Genomic DNA, 17995 nt, shown 5'->3' with positions numbered 1-17995 from the left:
ACTAAGTATTGCACTCAATCATCGTGCTACAGACTGCAGACAGGACATCTTGGAAAATATCTGAACAAATAAGCTTTCCATTGATGTATGCTTTGTTATGATAAAACAACATTTGACTAAGATACAATCTGGATTCTGAATAAATGTTAATACTGAGAAAATCATCTAAATTAATTTATTAGCAATGCATATTACTAATCAAAGTTTTAATATATTTACAGTATTAAATTAATAAAATGTCTTCATTGAATGTGATCTTTGCTTAATATTCTAACAATATTTGGCACAAAAGAAAAATTTATTATTTTTGACCCATACAATCAATTACGATCGGTTGGTGTTTCTGTTTGGAGTTTGCATGTTCTCCCTGCGTTCGCGTGGATTTCCTCCGAGTGCTATGGTTTCCCCCACAGTCCAAAGACATGCAGTACAGGTGAATTGGGTAGGCTAAATTGTCCGTAGTGTGTGAATGTGTGTGTGGATGTTTCCCAGGGATGGGTTGCGGCTGGAAGTAAAAACCTGCGTAAAAACCTGCTGGATAAGTTGGCGGTTCATTCCACTGTGGCGACCCCGGATTAATAAAGGGACTAAGCCAAAAATAAAATGAATGAATGAATGAATTTATTTTTGGCTAAAATTATACCTGTGCAACATAAGACTAGTCATAAGATCTACATTTATTAGCACGCTTATAACAGATAGCATGGGATTGTTTTTAAATGTTCATAAAGTTTGTTAATATACATTATATACATAGTAAATAAACATAAAATTTATTGTTTTGTATCTATAGGTGGTCATAAAAATGAACACTGCATGATGCAGGACCAAAACTATCATTTTCTCCTTTTTGGTAATGTCCAAAAAAAAAAAAAACAACAACAACTGAAGTGTGAACACAACACACCCTTCAATACTGAAATCCTTAAAGTGACCATTCACACAATCATTTGAGGAACTGTACCTTTAAATTTAGACTGGACTATTTAATTGTTCAGACGTGTCTTTCTTTGTTTATGAAGAAATACACATATACATACAAATAAATAAATAAATGAATACAAATACACTTCAATACAGCAAGGCCTATTCAATCATGTAGTGCAAGTTTCTTTAAGTATCTAAACTCATCCGCTACATTCCTGACTCCACAGTTTTGATCCGATTACACTGATTCATACTGTCTGAACATGAGTCAAGACAGGACATATAGTCTCTCTCATCACCAGTGTCCAATAATCATATCACCAATGTCTCAGAAAAGCTAGGATTCTATTATTATTATTATTTAAAAAAAGATGTTCCATTACATTCTAAATTCTATATATTAAAGAGTTCTACACGATTCTATATTGTAGTTATGATCATTCCATTCCACATCATTCCACTTCCATCCGTCCGTCTATCTGTCTGTCTGTCATATTTGTAGATGAAGACAATTCTATTATTTATGTGGTTTCAGTTTAAAATATCATTTAATAGTTGTGTATGAATATAATAATTTAACATCATCTTTCTACAAGATTCTATATACCAATTGCGCTATTCTAAAAGACTATTTGTATTATGGTTGTAATATGCACAAAAAAAAGAGTTATGTAATAATATTACTTTTCTAAATAACAAGTAACGCATTACTTTTCAAAATTAATGATATTTGAGTTACTCTTTAAAAAATGTAATGCGAGTTTTTAGTTTAGTTAATTTGCTTTTAATAAATGGCTGAATTAAAATGATCGTAGATCGTAGAATGCAGGAACAGGCAGAAATAAAGACTGCAGAGTCTTACATTTCTGCGATAGAAATGTTCTCTTTATATTTAAAGCATTGAATAAAAGGAAAAGAGGATTATCTGAATGGACAGTGATTTTACAAAAAAGTACAAAAGTAGCAAACGCATTGCTTTAAACTTTCATTAATCTCTATATACAGCCTGTAGAGCTCTGGGGTCAGGAAGTTCTCCGATGATAACATTCATTTTTATGTGTTTTCTTAAAGGTAAATGAAGGTCATACAGTGTGTTGTTAATTGCAGAGCTCCTCTACATGAAGAAAAATAAATAAATAAAAATAACCCTGCAAGTTCTGAAAGAGATCAAGCCCCAGCCAGGTTTGAAAAAAGTAACTCAAAAGTAATGTAACGCATTAGTTACTATAAAATGTAACTAAGTAGTGCAACTAGTTACTTTTTGGGGGAGTAACTCGATATTGTAATGCATTACTTTTTAAAGTAACTTTCCTCAACACTGAGTACAAACGTAAAAACATTCTCTCTATGCAAGCGTAAATGTTTTAACAGTGTTGGGGTAATGCATTACAAGTAACACGAGTAACAATATAATATAACTTTTAAGTAATAAAGTAACTTTAAAGCATTACTTTTCAAAATTAAGAAATATTATTTAAGTTACTTTTTTTTTTAAGTTACTTTTTAGTTTAGTTGATTCACTTTTAATAAATTGCTGAATTAAAATTATCATGGTCATGTTGAATCCTGCACTCAATAAGCGAATGCAGGAACAGACAGAAATGAAGATGGCAGAGCCTTACATTTCTCAGAAATATTCTGCAAGTTAACATAACGCATTACCTACAAGCTCATGCCAGGGGGGGGGTCGGGGGGTTAGAATGACTAACCCCCCACTGACAAAGTCCAAAATTTGACCCCTATTTGATCTCATTTATGCTATTTTTGACTGCTATGCCATCATAAATTGTGAAAACTATAGACAGAAGAAAGCTTTAAGATAAATTTAATCTTCAATTGTAATTTTAATGAAGTGGCCAAATTTTGACGGAGGAAAGCTGAATGAGCCGGCTACAGTTTTTTTTATTTTAAAACAAGTTTTACCAGATTCATATTTTGTTTTGAATGATGGATGATGATAAATTTGTATTTAAAAGTATTTTTTTTCCATTTTTCTAAATATATTTTTTAGATGCTAATACCATAGCAATTTATTTATAAATCTGGATTAATTTACAGTTTAAAAGCAAGTTAGTAAATTAATACTTCATAGTAAAAAAGTGTGGTTATGATCACCATCCGACAAGCTGATCCAGCAAAGATTAGCTCTTAAATGTCACTAAAAGGCATGATTAAATAAAAAACGAGGTGAATAACAGCAAAAAAGGTTTACCTTTCAGAAAAAAATACCATCCCTTTGAACAGATTTACGGTCAAAAGTAACTAAGTAGCGCAACTAGTTAATTTTCTGGGGTGTAACACAGTATTGTAATGCATTACTTTCTAAAGTAACTTTCTCCAACAATATGAATAAACGTAAAACTATTATCACTGTGCATTTTAGTCCACTATTCTGTCAGTAAAATACAGTTATATGTATGTAACAGTATTACTTCAGCATGACATTATTAATAGTTACCCTAACAATGGTTTGCTTCATACATATGAGGGAATGTTTCTCACCTCTCAGCCATCTGAGCAGAAAGTGGTCACTCTGGGAAGGACACTGAGGCAGGACATCCTGAACTTTTTCCCGAAACTGACATGTACAAAAGCAGAATTATGAAATGCATTCGTTATAGTGATGTTGTAAACTTTTATAACGCAAACAGCTATCACCAACTAGCACATCCCTCAACATCTATGACAGACAGCAATGGAAACGTGTGCGCTTGCTGTTACGGAATTGACACAAGTCTAAAACTGTGTGATTAAGCTGCAAATCTAAATACACTAATTAAATACAGCTGAGGGTTTTATTCTGCACTGAATCTGCGGTTTGTGGCCTCAGTCTTGGCTCGGGACAATATTTCATCCCGTCCTCTTCAGGACACGAGTCTCCACAACATCCACAACATAGCCTTACTGCTGATATAAATGAGAAAATAAGATTTACCTGGGCCAAAGCTTCGGCTTGCTTCACGCTCAGATCTCCAACCCTTCCGCTCATGTCGCCACGAGTGCAGCAGAAATAAGTGTCTCAAATCAGCAGAGACTGAATGACAGACTCTGCGGTGATGTTTTAAGCCCCGCCCACCAGTTGCGATTTATCTCCGCCGCTGGGGGCGCTGCGGAGCATGCTCTCAAATTATGTAAAATATTTAATTAATATTAATAAATACATGTAAAAATAATAATGAAATACTTATTGGTAGTAATATTAAAAATAGTATTAAATATGCTGCATTTATATATATATATATATATATATATATATATATATATATATGAATCATTCTATTTTTATTATATTATATAAATAAACTTATATAACAACTATAATATTAATAGTATATTTAATAGATAATAGTCATTTTATGATAGTAATAATTATTGACTATAACACCAATTGTTGTTATTATTAGTTAATATTTTTGCTAAATTGATATGCAATTTTTTTTACATATACATTCTAGCAGAAAAGAATTATAATGAAAAATAAGTTATATATAATAATACAACAATTACAAGTATTAAAAAGATATTATTGGTGCATGTGTTTATAATAATGTTTAATATAATAATAAATGTCATTACTTTTAGTAGTTATTATTCATTATTATTATTATTATTATTGTGAGTTTGTTAGATACCTTGTTAGCTACATTTCGCAAAAGATAATTTATAATGCATTACGTTTTACAAACCAGAAAACGTATTACAATTTTTCCTTTGATAATAAAAATGCAATTAATATTGTAACTAATACTAATAAATACATATAATTAGTTATTTCTAATAATTATTAACTGCTATACAGTGGAATTAATAATAACAACGTATAATTATAATTATATCATAAATAATGAATTAGTTAATATTGTTATTATTTATTCTTACTATTATTGTTGAATTTTATCCATGACATCTCAGCCTCTGTTACACACACACACACACAAACACACACACACACAGAAGGATATTTTACATATAAAACATGTATTTTTATTTTGTATTCACAATTTCATTTAAAAAGCATAGTTCAATCGACAAAACTTTATAAATAATGTAGGAAAATGTACAAACTAGAAAAGAATAATAAATAATTGTATGTTCACAGTTATTTACAGCTCAGTTTTCTCTGTCCTGATCAAGCATTCCGCCAGGCCTGTCGGATTTGCCTCCACGGGGTTCCCAAAACGGACGCCGCAATGAAGAAGAATACAAGAGTCAGACCTTTAGCCAGAGCCTCAGAATAAGGCTCGCCTGTCAGAAAGAGCAGTTCACAACAATAAAAAAAATCATCCAAAATACATGAAGTGTTTCTTTTGTCACACAAAACAGAACCCAAAAGTTATCATAAACCATTTAGATTGATTATGAGTTAATGTAAATGCCAGAGAAATGAGGATGATTATCATATAGTCCATTTCAATGTGGTGATGTCATTGGCCCATCAACATTTCCTGCACGTTATCAAACTATTTTATAACTATAACAACAGGCAATTCAATCATAACTTATTGTTAAAACAGCTATCTTAACATTATTCATAAATGTGACCCTATTTAGATTCTTGGAAGCTGTAGAAATTAAAAATGTAAAACAGAAAATACGTTGGGACCATTGTTATTGTTTACATCCCTCAAAATGGTCTATACTTGGCTAATATACGAACTGATATCAGAAATGATCTAGGAGGAGTTGGGGATGGTGAAAGGAGTGTAGAATTGACAAGAAGCCAAAGAGAGACTGGATGTATGATTTAAATAGACATATGTGGCAGATGTCAGAACCGTATTGGTATACGTCATGATCATCTGACTGTCAACGCTCCATATTACAATTACAATTCATGCTTTTTTTCTCAGGACTGAGCCATGAATCTGCACTTCAGCAGCACTAACAGCAAACTGCACAGATTTACACATATCTGTATTCTGAAGGTTTTTACAGAGGGAAATATTCGTACTTATGAGCCTGATCATATATATAACTTTCAAATTGTTCCACAATTTTGGTTTTGGTATGGGTATTGGCATTTTTTTCTGGTATAAAAAAAACTCCTGTAAAAAGATTCAACTCCAATGTCCAAAACTCCAAAACAAGAAATGTAACGTCAAAAAATGTAAGCTAACAAACCCATATTTAAAAAAAAATGCTCCATTTGCATATTTAAACATAAAAATGTATGTTTGGCATGATTTTCTGATATAAAAACAAAACATTCTGCAAAAAGATTCAACTCCAGTGTCCAAAACTGCAAAACGTTTTGCTAGAGATGTATGCAAAGTTGCAAATATTTAATAAAAAATGCCTCATTTGCATATTCAAACATCAAATTTAATGTAATTAATCAACAAACAAGTGTGTTGAAAACCATTAGATAATTTTTTTCCTTCAAAAGTTGTCTTAAACAATATGATGGCCCAGTGGTTAGCACTGTCGGCTCACAACAAGAAGGTCATCTGGTTTGAGTGCCAGCTGGGCCAGTTGGCATTTCTGTATAGAGTTTGCATGTTCTCCCCGTGTTGTCGTGCGTTTCCTCAGGGTGTTCTGGTTTCCTCCACAGTTCAAAGAAATGCACTATAGCTAAATAGAATAAACTAAATCGCCTGTAGTGTATGTGTGTGAAAGAGTGTGTATGGGTGTTTCCCAGTACTGGGTTGCAGCTGAAAGGACATTCGCTGTGTAAAACATATGGTGGATAAGTTGGAGGTTCATTCCGCTGTGGCGAATCCTGATAAATAAAGGGACTAAGCCAAAGGAAAATGAATGAATGAAGTTGCTGTTGTGTTGGCAAGTGTGTGTGTGTCTCTCTCTCTCTCTCCTTCTCTTAACATCTGCAGGTTTGCATCTGCCTAGTTACGCAGACAATGTGCCCTGGGATTGGCTGGCATGACCCAGGGCATCCTTTAAAAAGGGAAAACTGGCGTTTTGTGAGTTTGGCTGCCGTGTGGTTTTGTGTTTGGTGTGCTATAAAAACTATTTTGTTGCTAAGTGTAATTTTTGTTTGTGTTTCCCGTGTTGGTCTGTAAATTTGGACTCTTTGTTATATATCCATCCGTGTTTCCCCCTCCTATTATTTAGTTTTTGGTTTGTTTGTTTATTGATATTGTAAATATTGAATTCTGTACACTGTAAGAAGCAGTAGGGGTTGGACGCCACACTTTTCCTTTATGTAAATATTTTCTCCTGTTTTTGTACACAGTCAGGGAGGTAGGGGTACATTTTTTATTTTTATTTCTGTTATTTTGTGAAGTTTAGTTAGTTTCATTTGGGTGTTTAGCTAGAGTGTACTTTTCGTTTAGCATTTTTCTGTGGGTCCTCTACAAGGTAGTTGGCTTCACATTTTTGGATGATTAAAAAAAGAAAAAGACAAAAAAAAAAAAAAAAGAGTCCCAAAAGGGCCCCAAGAGGGGACTCCAAAGGGTCATGAAAGTGAATTGTATTTGTCTGGTGATCTTTTATGTTGCAGCCTTGACCCTAGACCAGGGTAGTAACATTAAGTGGGGGCTCATCATTTGATTTTGTACATCAAAAACTCTTAAAAAGTTACTATATATTTTGCAGCAAATAGTTGACAATAATAATTATTTGTATAAGTATATTAATATATAAATAGTGTTTTCTTAATTTATTTACTAATTAACATCATTTACATTTATTATGTAATAAGCATATATACATTTATGTGACAATATTCTTTTCCTTTTAACATTTAGTTTATATGTTAAAGTACACATGAAATCAAAACTAACCATATTGATTTGGTTAGCTCACATTGCTAGTTTTGTGGTGAACAATTCATCTGTGCATGTCATTAAGAAAAAAAATAGTTTGTCCTTGTAATTTGATATTAAAATCTGAAGATCCACTTCCTGTTTGTTTTCAGTTAAATTCTCAGATTAAGTCTGTCTGAGGTATTGGGTGTGGCTAACATACTTAACCACACCCCTCCAACCGTCAGTTTTGACAACAACCAGAAATGGTGAGGCGGAGTAGTCTGTAATTACTCTCCAGAACCCCATTTTCCGATCTTTCTGAATGAAATGCCTACTTTACTACATCCAATCAGCTCGCAGTATAAATAACAAGCCACGCCCACTGTTTGCTTATGTAATATTCCATTTCTCTAGAAACTGCGTCACAATACGAGAAAAAAAAAAAAAAAAAAAAAAAAAACCGGTCGTAGCTTCTGGTTCATGTGGACTTTAATGTTCTGTACTTGATACTCATCTGTATTATTTGCAAATAAGAAAATTCATAAAAAGTTAATCAAATCATAAAAAAGACATCACATTTTAAAAAAATGTTATGTTGTTTCCAAATATGAGTTCATGCCCCATATTTTAAATGTTGGTTAAAATTGTTTTAAGTGAAGGTATGTCGTGTGTCTGCTGTTGCTGGTGCTTCATGTTTCACATAAACTTCCCAAATAAACCAGAACAACAGCAATACGCTAGCTATACCAACTGAGTAAAACCAAAATTATATACTACACAAAGTGCTGGTTTCAGAGTTTTGAGGGTTATTTCGGACTCTGTCTGTATTTAACACAAGAAACGGAAGCCTCACCAGTGTAGTATGTTGTGAAAGGAAAGGCCAGTTCAGGCCAGCAAACATCATTCCTGTCACAGTCAAACTCTGTGAAGTTAATGCTGAACCTGCAAAAGAACAGACTTCAATTACACTGAGGGTCATCAAGCTGCTGGAAATAATGCCATACGCAAGCAAATACTTGAAATGAAATAGAGCTCTAAAATACAAGACATAATATAAGAGAACTGCAATATAAATATTTTATCTTTTTTATTTAAGACAAATGAATAATTATTGTATTTTATTTAAAGCAAAAAACAAATATTTAAATAAATTTTTCTAAATGACCCACTGTATCTGTACCTGTATCTGTACTGTTCTCATAATGCTGAATTTCTAGAATTGATTTCATTTTTATTTAAAAAATAACTACTGTTACTTTATTTTAAGCAGGAAATAAAATTGACAAAGAAGATCTAAAATACATGGCATAATATAATATAAAAAGCAATTTAAGGGGCGCATGCGCGGAAAGCATGGAGTAGTCGAGTTATTTTGAGCTGCTCTCTAATAACATTGATTTTCGAATATAACTCCATCTTTCGTGTCTTTATTCTATTTAATAACTATCAGTCATATCTTGGATTTACTCTTAATAGTTCGAAGTAAGATTTCAATTATTTTCGTAACTTTTTGGGTGTTTTACCGACTTTTCTTGATTCATCGCGTGCTCGATCATGGCGTCTAGAAAGTCTTCAAAAACCGTGACTGCTGTCAGGGATGATATCGCCGCGTGTGACACTCTATCTCAGGCAAATGTGAGTGTTATACTGGCTGCAATAAACTCGCAAGGTGACGATCTGAAGAAATTAATTGACGAGAAGATGACCGCTTTGAGTGGTCGGCTGGATACACTGGATGCGGCGATGGCTAATTTGCAGTCGGAACAAACTGGCTTTAATCTAAAATTAGTGGATGTGGAAGAAGCACTGAATGAGGTGGACCGACGCGTCGGAGAAACTGAAAAAAAGTGCCAGGAACTGCAAGCTGAGAACAAATCATTATGGACTAAGCTGAATGACTTGGAAGGCCGATCTCGAAGGCTCAACTTAAAATTCGTTGGAATATCTGAAGGGGAGGAACAGGGCAGCACTTCGCGGTTCATCTCGGACGTGATCACTGAACTATTTGGCAACGAACATTTTCCAAAGCCCGTCAAAATCGATCGGGCACACCGTGCCCTTCTACCAAAGCCATCTGCGGGTCAAAGACCCCGCACAATTATTGCAAGACTTCATCATGATAGGGACAAAGATTTAATTCTTCGCCTCAGCAGGGAGAATTTCCCGCTGAAGTACAAGGGCAGCCAGATATATATTTTTCCTGACTACAGTCCCGAGGTCACTGCGCAGCGCCGTGCTTTTGGTCCGATCACGCGAGCTTTACGCGCAGCTGGCATGAAATGGTCGCTGCGCTTTCCAGCAAAATTGATGTTGACTCATAATGGAAAGTCGATGTCATTCACATCTCCTGAAGAGGCAAAAAAATTTGTGGATGTACTTCCTAATGTTTCGATCTGATCCCTGGTCAGGAAGTTCTATGACCATCACGCCTGAATGTTTAGACTAAGACTGATAGTTTTTTTTCTTCTGATGGACCAATGACTATGACACGCGAGGTAGAGGACTAATAACATTATTTGCAGAGAGTGGACCCTCTCGAGTTTTTTTTTCTTTCTTCTCTTTCTCCCTTACTGAAGGTTGCTATTTTCATTTTTAAGTTTTTTTGTCTGGCTGCTTTTTCTTTTATCAGTCCTAGGTAAGATTTGTACTCTTTGCTTTGTCCTCTTGCTGGCTCCGTGAAGATGGGGGGGAAATGCTGTTCTGCACTGGGGTTTGGGATGGGGTTGGGGCTGTTACCACATTTTTTTTTGTTGCACCAATTGTTTACGGCAATTATAAGTTTTTATGTAAATAAGCTGGACGGGTTTTATGATGTTTTCTTTCTGATTGTTATAATAATGATTGTTAGAAGAAACAAAATATGAATGTGAATTTTGTCAGTTGGAATGTAAGAGGAATGGGGCACCCGATAAAACGTGGCAAAGTGTTTGCACATTTAAAGTCTTTATCAGCTGATATAATTTTTCTTCAAGAGACTCATATTAGAGCTAATGAACAGTTAAGACTGCGGGCAAATTGGATCTCTCAAGTATACCAAGCAACATTTTCTTCCAAGGCAAGAGGTGTGGCTATTCTTTTCAAAAAGTCGATTCCATTTCGTTCTCATTCAGTAATATCAGATCCAGGGGGCAGATATGTTATTGTATCGGGCTGTATTAATAATGTTCCAATCACATGTGTTAATGTGTATGGCCCTAACATTGATGACCCGGCTTTTTTTAGGAAATTATTTGGACTCCTTCCAGATACCAATGCTACTAACGTAGTAATCGCGGGAGATTTTAATTGTTATTTAGATTCTTATCTTGACCGCTCTTCAGCTCGTGTTCCTTCTCCTATCCAGTCTGTTGGGGTTCTAAATAGTCTTATTAAGTCCATGAATTTTGTGGATGTATGGAGATTACTGAATCCTACTGGTCGGGATTATTCTTTTTTTTCTCAAGTTCACAAATCTTACTCTCGTATAGATTATTTTATTATTGACTCCAAAATTATAAAAGACGTTGTTCAATCTAAATACCATAACATTCTAATTTCGGATCATAGCCCCGTCTCACTAGGTTTAAGTTTGTCTTTATCAAAGAACCAATATTGTTGGCGTTTTAACCCTAACTTGCTAATGGATAAAAAGTTTACCTCATTTCTTTCAAATCAGCTGAGTCAATTTTTAGAGACCAACGATAAAGGAGACGTATCTGACTCATGTTTGTGGGAAACCTGTAAAGTTGTTTTGAGAGGACATATTATTGCTTTTGAATCTGCACATAAAAAGGAAAAACGCAAACGACTATTTGAGATTGAAAATATCCTTCCTTCCTTGGAAAAAGCTTTTCAAGAATCCAAAGCTCAATCAGACCTTAATGAAATTTTAAAATTGAAATACGAATATAATTCAATTCTGAGTGATCAGGTCTCTAATGTACTATTGAAGCTTAAGCAGAAACATTTTGAACTCAGTGACAAAGCAGATACTTTTCTTGCTCGTCAGCTTAAAGGGGTGCAGGCCAGTCGTGCTATTCATCAAATTAGAGCTCAAAATGGTGATTTGGTAACGCATCCTAAAGAAATCAATGACTGCTTTACAGAATTTTATGAGCATCTTTATTCTTCAACCAGTCCAGTAATGAGTGACTTGGGACATAGCTTTCTCAATAAAGTGAACTTTCCAAAGCTTAGTGATAGTGCTAAAAAGGAATTAGAACAACCTTTCGATCTTAGTGAAGTGCTGGGAGCAATTAATTCCCTTCCCAGTGGAAAAGCCACAGGTCCAGATGGGTATGGAATTGAATTTTATAAAGCAAATGCATCTACATTGGCTCCTCTCTTGCTTCGTATGTTAAATCACTCAATTGAGCTAAATAAGTTTCCTGACTCTTTATATGAAGCGTTTGTGTGTCTTTTGAAGAAAAAAGACAGAGATGATACTGAGCCAGCTAATTATAGACCAATTAGTCTTCTTAACAGTGATCAAAAGGTTATCGCAAAAATTTTGGCTACTCGATTAAACAAACATGTGGATTCATTAATTCATTCCGACCAAACTGGCTTTATTTTGGGAAGGTTCTCCTTTTGCAACTCACGCCGCCTATTAAACATTTTATACAACAATCAGTCAAAAAAATCTAAGGCAGCAATCCTCTCCCTGGACGCAGAGAAAGCCTTTGACCGAATTGAATGGAGTTATATGTTTTCTGTTCTAGAGAGATTCGGCTTTGGTGAAAATTTTATCAGGTTAATTAAAATGCTTTACTTGGCTCCTAAGTCTGCAATTCTCACAAATTCTGATCGATCTGCATTTTTCCAGCTACAGCGGGGAACACGACAGGGGTGTTGTTTAAGTCCGCTGCTGTTTGATCTGGCCCTAGAACCCTTGGCTATATACTTACGTACCCATTCTGAGATTCGAGGTATGCCCTGTGGAAAATTCGAGGTTAAACTATCTTTGTATGCTGATGATTTAATATTATTTTTAAATGACCCATCCACCGCTTTTCCACATTTAATGGAAACACTTAATATTTTTGGTTCCTTCTCTGGTTATTCAGTTAATTGGGGAAAAAGTATGTTTTTGCCTCTGGGAGATGGCTTGGACTCTGGATTTTTGAAATCTCTGCCTGTTAAAATTGTAGATAATCATTTCACCTACTTGGGATTAATTATCCCCAAACATTTTAAGGATATTTATAGATTAAATTTTCTAGCGGCTATTAACAAATTAAAATTATCTATCGAGAAGTGGAGGATTCTTCCATTATCATTAATAGGCCGAATTAATGCCATCAAGATGGTTATTTTGCCTCGTTTTCTTTATCTTTTTCAGAATTTACCCATATTTCTCCCAAAATCCTTTTTTAAATTGTTAGATTCTGTGATTTTTCCTTTCATTTGGGGATATAGGGCACACAGAATTTCAAAACCCCATTTGCAAAAGTCTAGGGAAGTGGGAGGGCTAGCAATGCCCACATTCCGTCAATACTATTGGGCAGCTAACATGAGGGCTATGATGTTTTGGCATGAGTGTGATCAAGTTGCTTCTGATCAGTCAGATATATGTCCTAAGTGGTTACAGTTTGAGGCTTGTTCAGTTGGCAACAGTTCTTTGGCTGCAATTTTGTGGTCGAAAGCTCTATCATTGAAAAAAGTTCAATGTAAGAATATTATTGTTCTTAATTCTATTAAAATTTTAAATCAAGTGAAAATGGCATTAAAGATCGAGCATCCCTCTGTTTATTTACCTATCTGCAAAAATCATGATTTTGTGCCTGGACAACTTGATAAGATCTTCACTTTTTGGAGTAACAAAGGACTGCGTTCAGTAAAGGATTTTTATGTAGATAACAAACTGGCCACATTTGAATACTTATATAAAACTTTTGGACTCTCACAATCACACTTTTTTCGTTATTTACAGGTGCGTCATTTTATCAAACACAACTTTCCACAGTGCGAGGAAGTCTCTCTTGACCATGATTTGTACAAGCTTTTGAGGCAGTGCCCAATGGAGAAACATTTAGTGACCAAATTTATAGATCTGTTTTCTTCTCACGTCTCGGTCTCTACTGCACATCTGAAAGATTCTTGGGAGAGGGAATTAGGAATTGACATTTCATCCTCTACCTGGGAGGAGGGATTGAGTCGTATTCATTCTTGTTCTATAAATGTAAGGCTACAGCTCATTCAATTTAAAGTGATGCATAGATTGCACTATACAAAAGCCAAACTTAATAAGCTGTATCCTTCTGTCTCTCCTCTTTGTGATAAATGCAAAGGCGCAGTCGGGACCTATGGTCATATATTTTGGTCCTGTCCAGAAGTATCTGAATTTTGGAAAAGTATCTTCGGACTTTACTCCCAGGCTTTTGAAATGGACATAAAAATTGATGTAGAAATAGCATTGTTTGGATGGTCAGACCAGGCTCTAACTTGGCCTAAACATCAACAACTCTCCTTTATGTTTGGCATGGTGTTGGCCAAGAGAGTGATTCTGATGGAGTGGAAATCCACAACACCTCCAAATTTTTTTAAATGGTTAGCTGAAATGGTTTCTGCCCTCAAGTTGGAAAGGATACGCTTCTCTAGATTTGGCAAACAAAAGTTGTATGACAAAACATGGGGCCCCTTCCTCAGATGTATAGGTTATTAATGTTTCTGTAATATTTTTTTTTTCTGGTAATATTTTTTTTCTTCTCTCCACTTCCTGTTTACATGTTATTCTATTCTGTCTCTTATTCCATCAGTCTGGCTAAAATTTCTTTATTGTTTTGTGATGGTGCTGTAAAATTGCTGTTATGTTCGCTTGTGTTTTGGTGCATGTTCTAGTTAGTATAAGGTAATAACACTGAGACAAGTTTGTCAACATATATATATGATGTACATTATTTGGTGTTATGTTCTTACAAAAACTTCTATAAATAAAGTATAAAAAAAAAAAAAAAAAAAAAAAAAAAAAGCAATTTAATATTTGATATCTTTTAATTAAAACAAATTATTTTATTTTATTTTTTTATTTTATATACATTTCTAAATGAATACTGAAAACATTTACTGTTAATAACTATTAATAATATCTATTTTTTTATTTTAATTATTTTATTTTAAAATATTGAAAATGTTTGCATTAAAATTGCCTATTACTATAATTATTCTTTTTAAAATCAGGAAAAAAATAGGCCAAAAATTATAATTTAGCATTATAATTTGAGAGTTGTTTTATTTATATTTAAAAAAATATATATTGTTATTTTACTTTAATCAAGAAATAAAACAGAGCTCTAAAAAGCATGGCATAATGTAAAAAAACTGCAATATAATTGTTTTTATTTAAAACAAATAAATGATTGCATTTTATTTTATTTTAAGCCGAAAACAAATATTTAAATACATTTAGAAACTTTTCTAAATTAAGAAAAAATACAATGTATCTGTATTGTTCTCATAATATTAAAATATTTCCATTATAATATTTTCATTTATATTTTAAAAAATAACTATTGTTATTTTATTTTTATCAAGAAATAAAATAGACAATGAAGCTCTAAAACACATGGCAAGAAAATTACAATTTAATATTTTATCATCTTGTATTTAAATATATCATAAAATATATGTCATAAATAACTATTGTTACTTATTTTAAGCAGATAACAAACATTTAAATACATTTCGAAACTTTTTAATGACGAAAAGATGCACTGTATCTTTACTGTTCTCATAATATTGAAAATATTGGCATTATAATTTTCTAAAATTTATTTAACCTATATTTAAATTTCACTTTAATTAAGAAAATATAGATCTAAGATGCAAAGCATAAGATAAGAAAAACTACAATATGATATTTTATCTTTTTATTTCAAATAAATAAACAATTATTGTACTTTATTTAAAACAAACACAATATTTAAATACATTTAGAAACATTTTAAATAAACAAAAGATACACTGTATCTGTACTATTCTCATAATGTTGAAAATATATGCATTATAATTGTTAAGAATTTATTTTAGTTATATTTTAAAAATAACTTGTTATATACTATGTTATTGTAAATATTGTATGTGGAAAAAATGGACAAAAAAGCTCTAAAACGTGGCATAATATAGAATTTTAGAGTTTTTTTGTCTATATTTTTCACAAACAATATTAATTCTAATTCTAATTCTCTATATTATATTTATATTAAAATAAACCAACTATTAATTAATTATTGTGTGTAAACTTTATTCAATCAACACATTATTTATTTATTATTTTGATCTATTCTAAAACAAACTGTAAAAAAAGTTGTAAATTTTTTTAAATCAAACATTTTTAAAAATGTATATTTATCAAAGTTAATACAGAAATCTAAAATGTAATTATATACATACACACAATAGCATCAAACTCAATCATTCGAGTGCAATTATGACCCACCTGGATCTAGGTGGTTGTGAATAAAGGGAAAGGTCAGTAAACGTCACTGAAGAGGTGACTGGGAAATTTTGCATGAGCTCTGGGTTCAAACAGGGGTCCATCATTCCCACACCACACTCAATCTTCCATGTCCTCTCTATGAAACTGACAATTTAAAACAAAAGATGAATGCACAGCATTAACAGCACATCATCCAGTTATCAAAAGAGCTCAAACATTAATGAACATGAGTGCTATAATCAGCAAATGTGAGCTGATAAAAGCAGTGCTGCATACCTGATCTGCATGGACTGGATAAACATTTGAGGAACACCCTGAACTATTTCCATGATGCTGCTCTTCACGTGGATGTGGAGGTGAGTGGGCACGGCTGAACACTCTCCTTTGCTGCCCTCTGCTGACTGACTCTGGTTCTGCTGCGATGCTGACATTCGTTTGATTAAAAAAAAGAAAGGAAAAAAAAACAATAAAAATAGTCATATTGTGGTTTGAATTTAAATGTATTAAATGGAATAGCCCCATTAGATGAACCATCTCATTTTTGAGGGGGTCCCTAAGAAGTACATAAATCAGAATACAAAAGTGGGGGGCTAGGGAAATGGTAGTTGGATTGGGCCCCTTAATAGTAACTCTGGGGGCCCCAGAAGTGCATGGGCTAGGGATGCTCATAGAAACAGATTAACAGTTAACCAAAAGAGTGCATTTTGAACCAATTAATGTCTCAGTTAAACGGTTAAAAAGGGGTTTGCCTGCATAAATGTGCAACACATATTTGTTAACTGGCTGGACAGTAACGCGTGCAACCACACATGCCTACAAATGCATTTTGCCAAAGATTGGCAAAATGAAAGAAGGATATTACTGCTCATAGTTTGACACAGACAGGTTGATGCCAAACCAGTGCTGATGCTGATTGCCTCTGTCTTGGATCTGCGTCATAAATACCAAATTTTTTTGCACAATTGGAAAAAATGTGCGCCTCTTTGGAAACAAGCCGGCCACAAGTAGGAGCATCAGGATTTCCTCTTTATCAGAGGCACCGCTCATGAACACAACAAATAAACTATAGTTGTGATGATTTAGTGCACAACCAACAAATCAACTTTTTTCCATTTGGAAAATTACAGTTATTAATAGTTATAAAATATCAATTTTTAAAATAGTCTACGCAGCCTTATCCATGAATCAAACAAATCCAATGATTTTCCTGATTTTTGCTAAATGATGACTCCACACCAAACTGAGGCTTTCATTTTATAGCTTTTAAAACATGTATGCAAATTAATGCAGTATCATATGTAAACAACAAAACTGTTATATGCTATAGTAGCCTATACTATACAAAAAGTCAACATATGCACCTTGTCAATAGCCCCTTTCACACAGTGATACCGGTAAATATCTGGAAAATTTCCGGACGACTTTACAGGTAAATTCAAAAAAGTGCTGTTTACACAGGCAAAGAAGTTACGAAATATTTCCAGAAAAGACCGTTCACTCATCCATTCCAAAATACTGGTAAATTCTGACATCATTAACCAGAAATGAGTTCTAAACGACCGTGCTTGTATTTGTAAACATTTGGTTACATTACAAACTCTGAGGATGGATCAGTGTTGTGAACAACTTCGATGAAAGCATATAGAGGAAAACTTTCGCATGTCGAGATGTACATAATATGTGTGTGTGCTGGCGCTCACCGGCCAAATGAAGGAAGCAGAGTTTGAAGGTAAACAAACAACGGCTTATCATAAGCATTTTAGCTGTAATTTTTTCCACAGTTGGCATTCAGAAGGAACATATAAACATTCTCTAACTAACATCTAGCAGCTAAATGTGTCTGGAAAAGGGTTTTATTTTTATAAACAGCGCGTATGTGAATGCGTCTGAATGTTCTGAATTGCTGGATTACACATCTCAAGTCAGCGTGTTCTAAGAGTGAACATGA

General features: G+C 33.5%; 2 protein-coding genes across 5 annotated transcripts in view; both read right to left on the bottom strand.

Moving 5' to 3' along the window:
• Positions 1 to 3956, bottom strand: part of sec14l8 (SEC14-like lipid binding 8) — a 39028-nt gene extending 35072 nt beyond the window's left edge. For 2 of the 3 annotated variants that reach the window (XM_073950492.1, XM_073950491.1), the window contains exons 1-2: positions 3863 to 3956; positions 3430 to 3505 (exon numbers count right to left, since the gene is read on the bottom strand). In XM_073950492.1, the coding sequence (XP_073806593.1) occupies positions 3430 to 3505; positions 3863 to 3916 (130 nt within the window). In that variant the 5' untranslated portion in view covers positions 3917 to 3956. 3 annotated transcript variants of the gene reach the window in all.
• A 932-nt stretch (positions 3957 to 4888) lies between these two features.
• The window catches only part of tctn2 (tectonic family member 2), a 40739-nt gene continuing 27632 nt past the window's right edge, over positions 4889 to 17995 (bottom strand). For both annotated transcript variants that reach the window (XM_073951986.1, XM_687198.10), the window contains exons 15-18: positions 16324 to 16471; positions 16048 to 16191; positions 8485 to 8573; positions 4889 to 5172 (exon numbers count right to left, since the gene is read on the bottom strand). In XM_073951986.1, coding sequence (XP_073808087.1) covers positions 5057 to 5172; positions 8485 to 8573; positions 16048 to 16191; positions 16324 to 16471 — 497 coding nt within the window. In that variant the 3' untranslated portion in view covers positions 4889 to 5056. The remainder of the gene's footprint in view (positions 5173 to 8484; positions 8574 to 16047; positions 16192 to 16323; positions 16472 to 17995) is intronic.

Source organism: Danio rerio, chromosome 5, assembly GCF_049306965.1.
Source record: "Danio rerio strain Tuebingen ecotype United States chromosome 5, GRCz12tu, whole genome shotgun sequence".
NCBI lineage: Eukaryota > Metazoa > Chordata > Actinopteri > Cypriniformes > Danionidae > Danio > Danio rerio.
The sequence above is the reverse complement of the archived record's forward strand: the minus strand, read 5'-3'. Positions and strand labels throughout refer to the sequence as shown.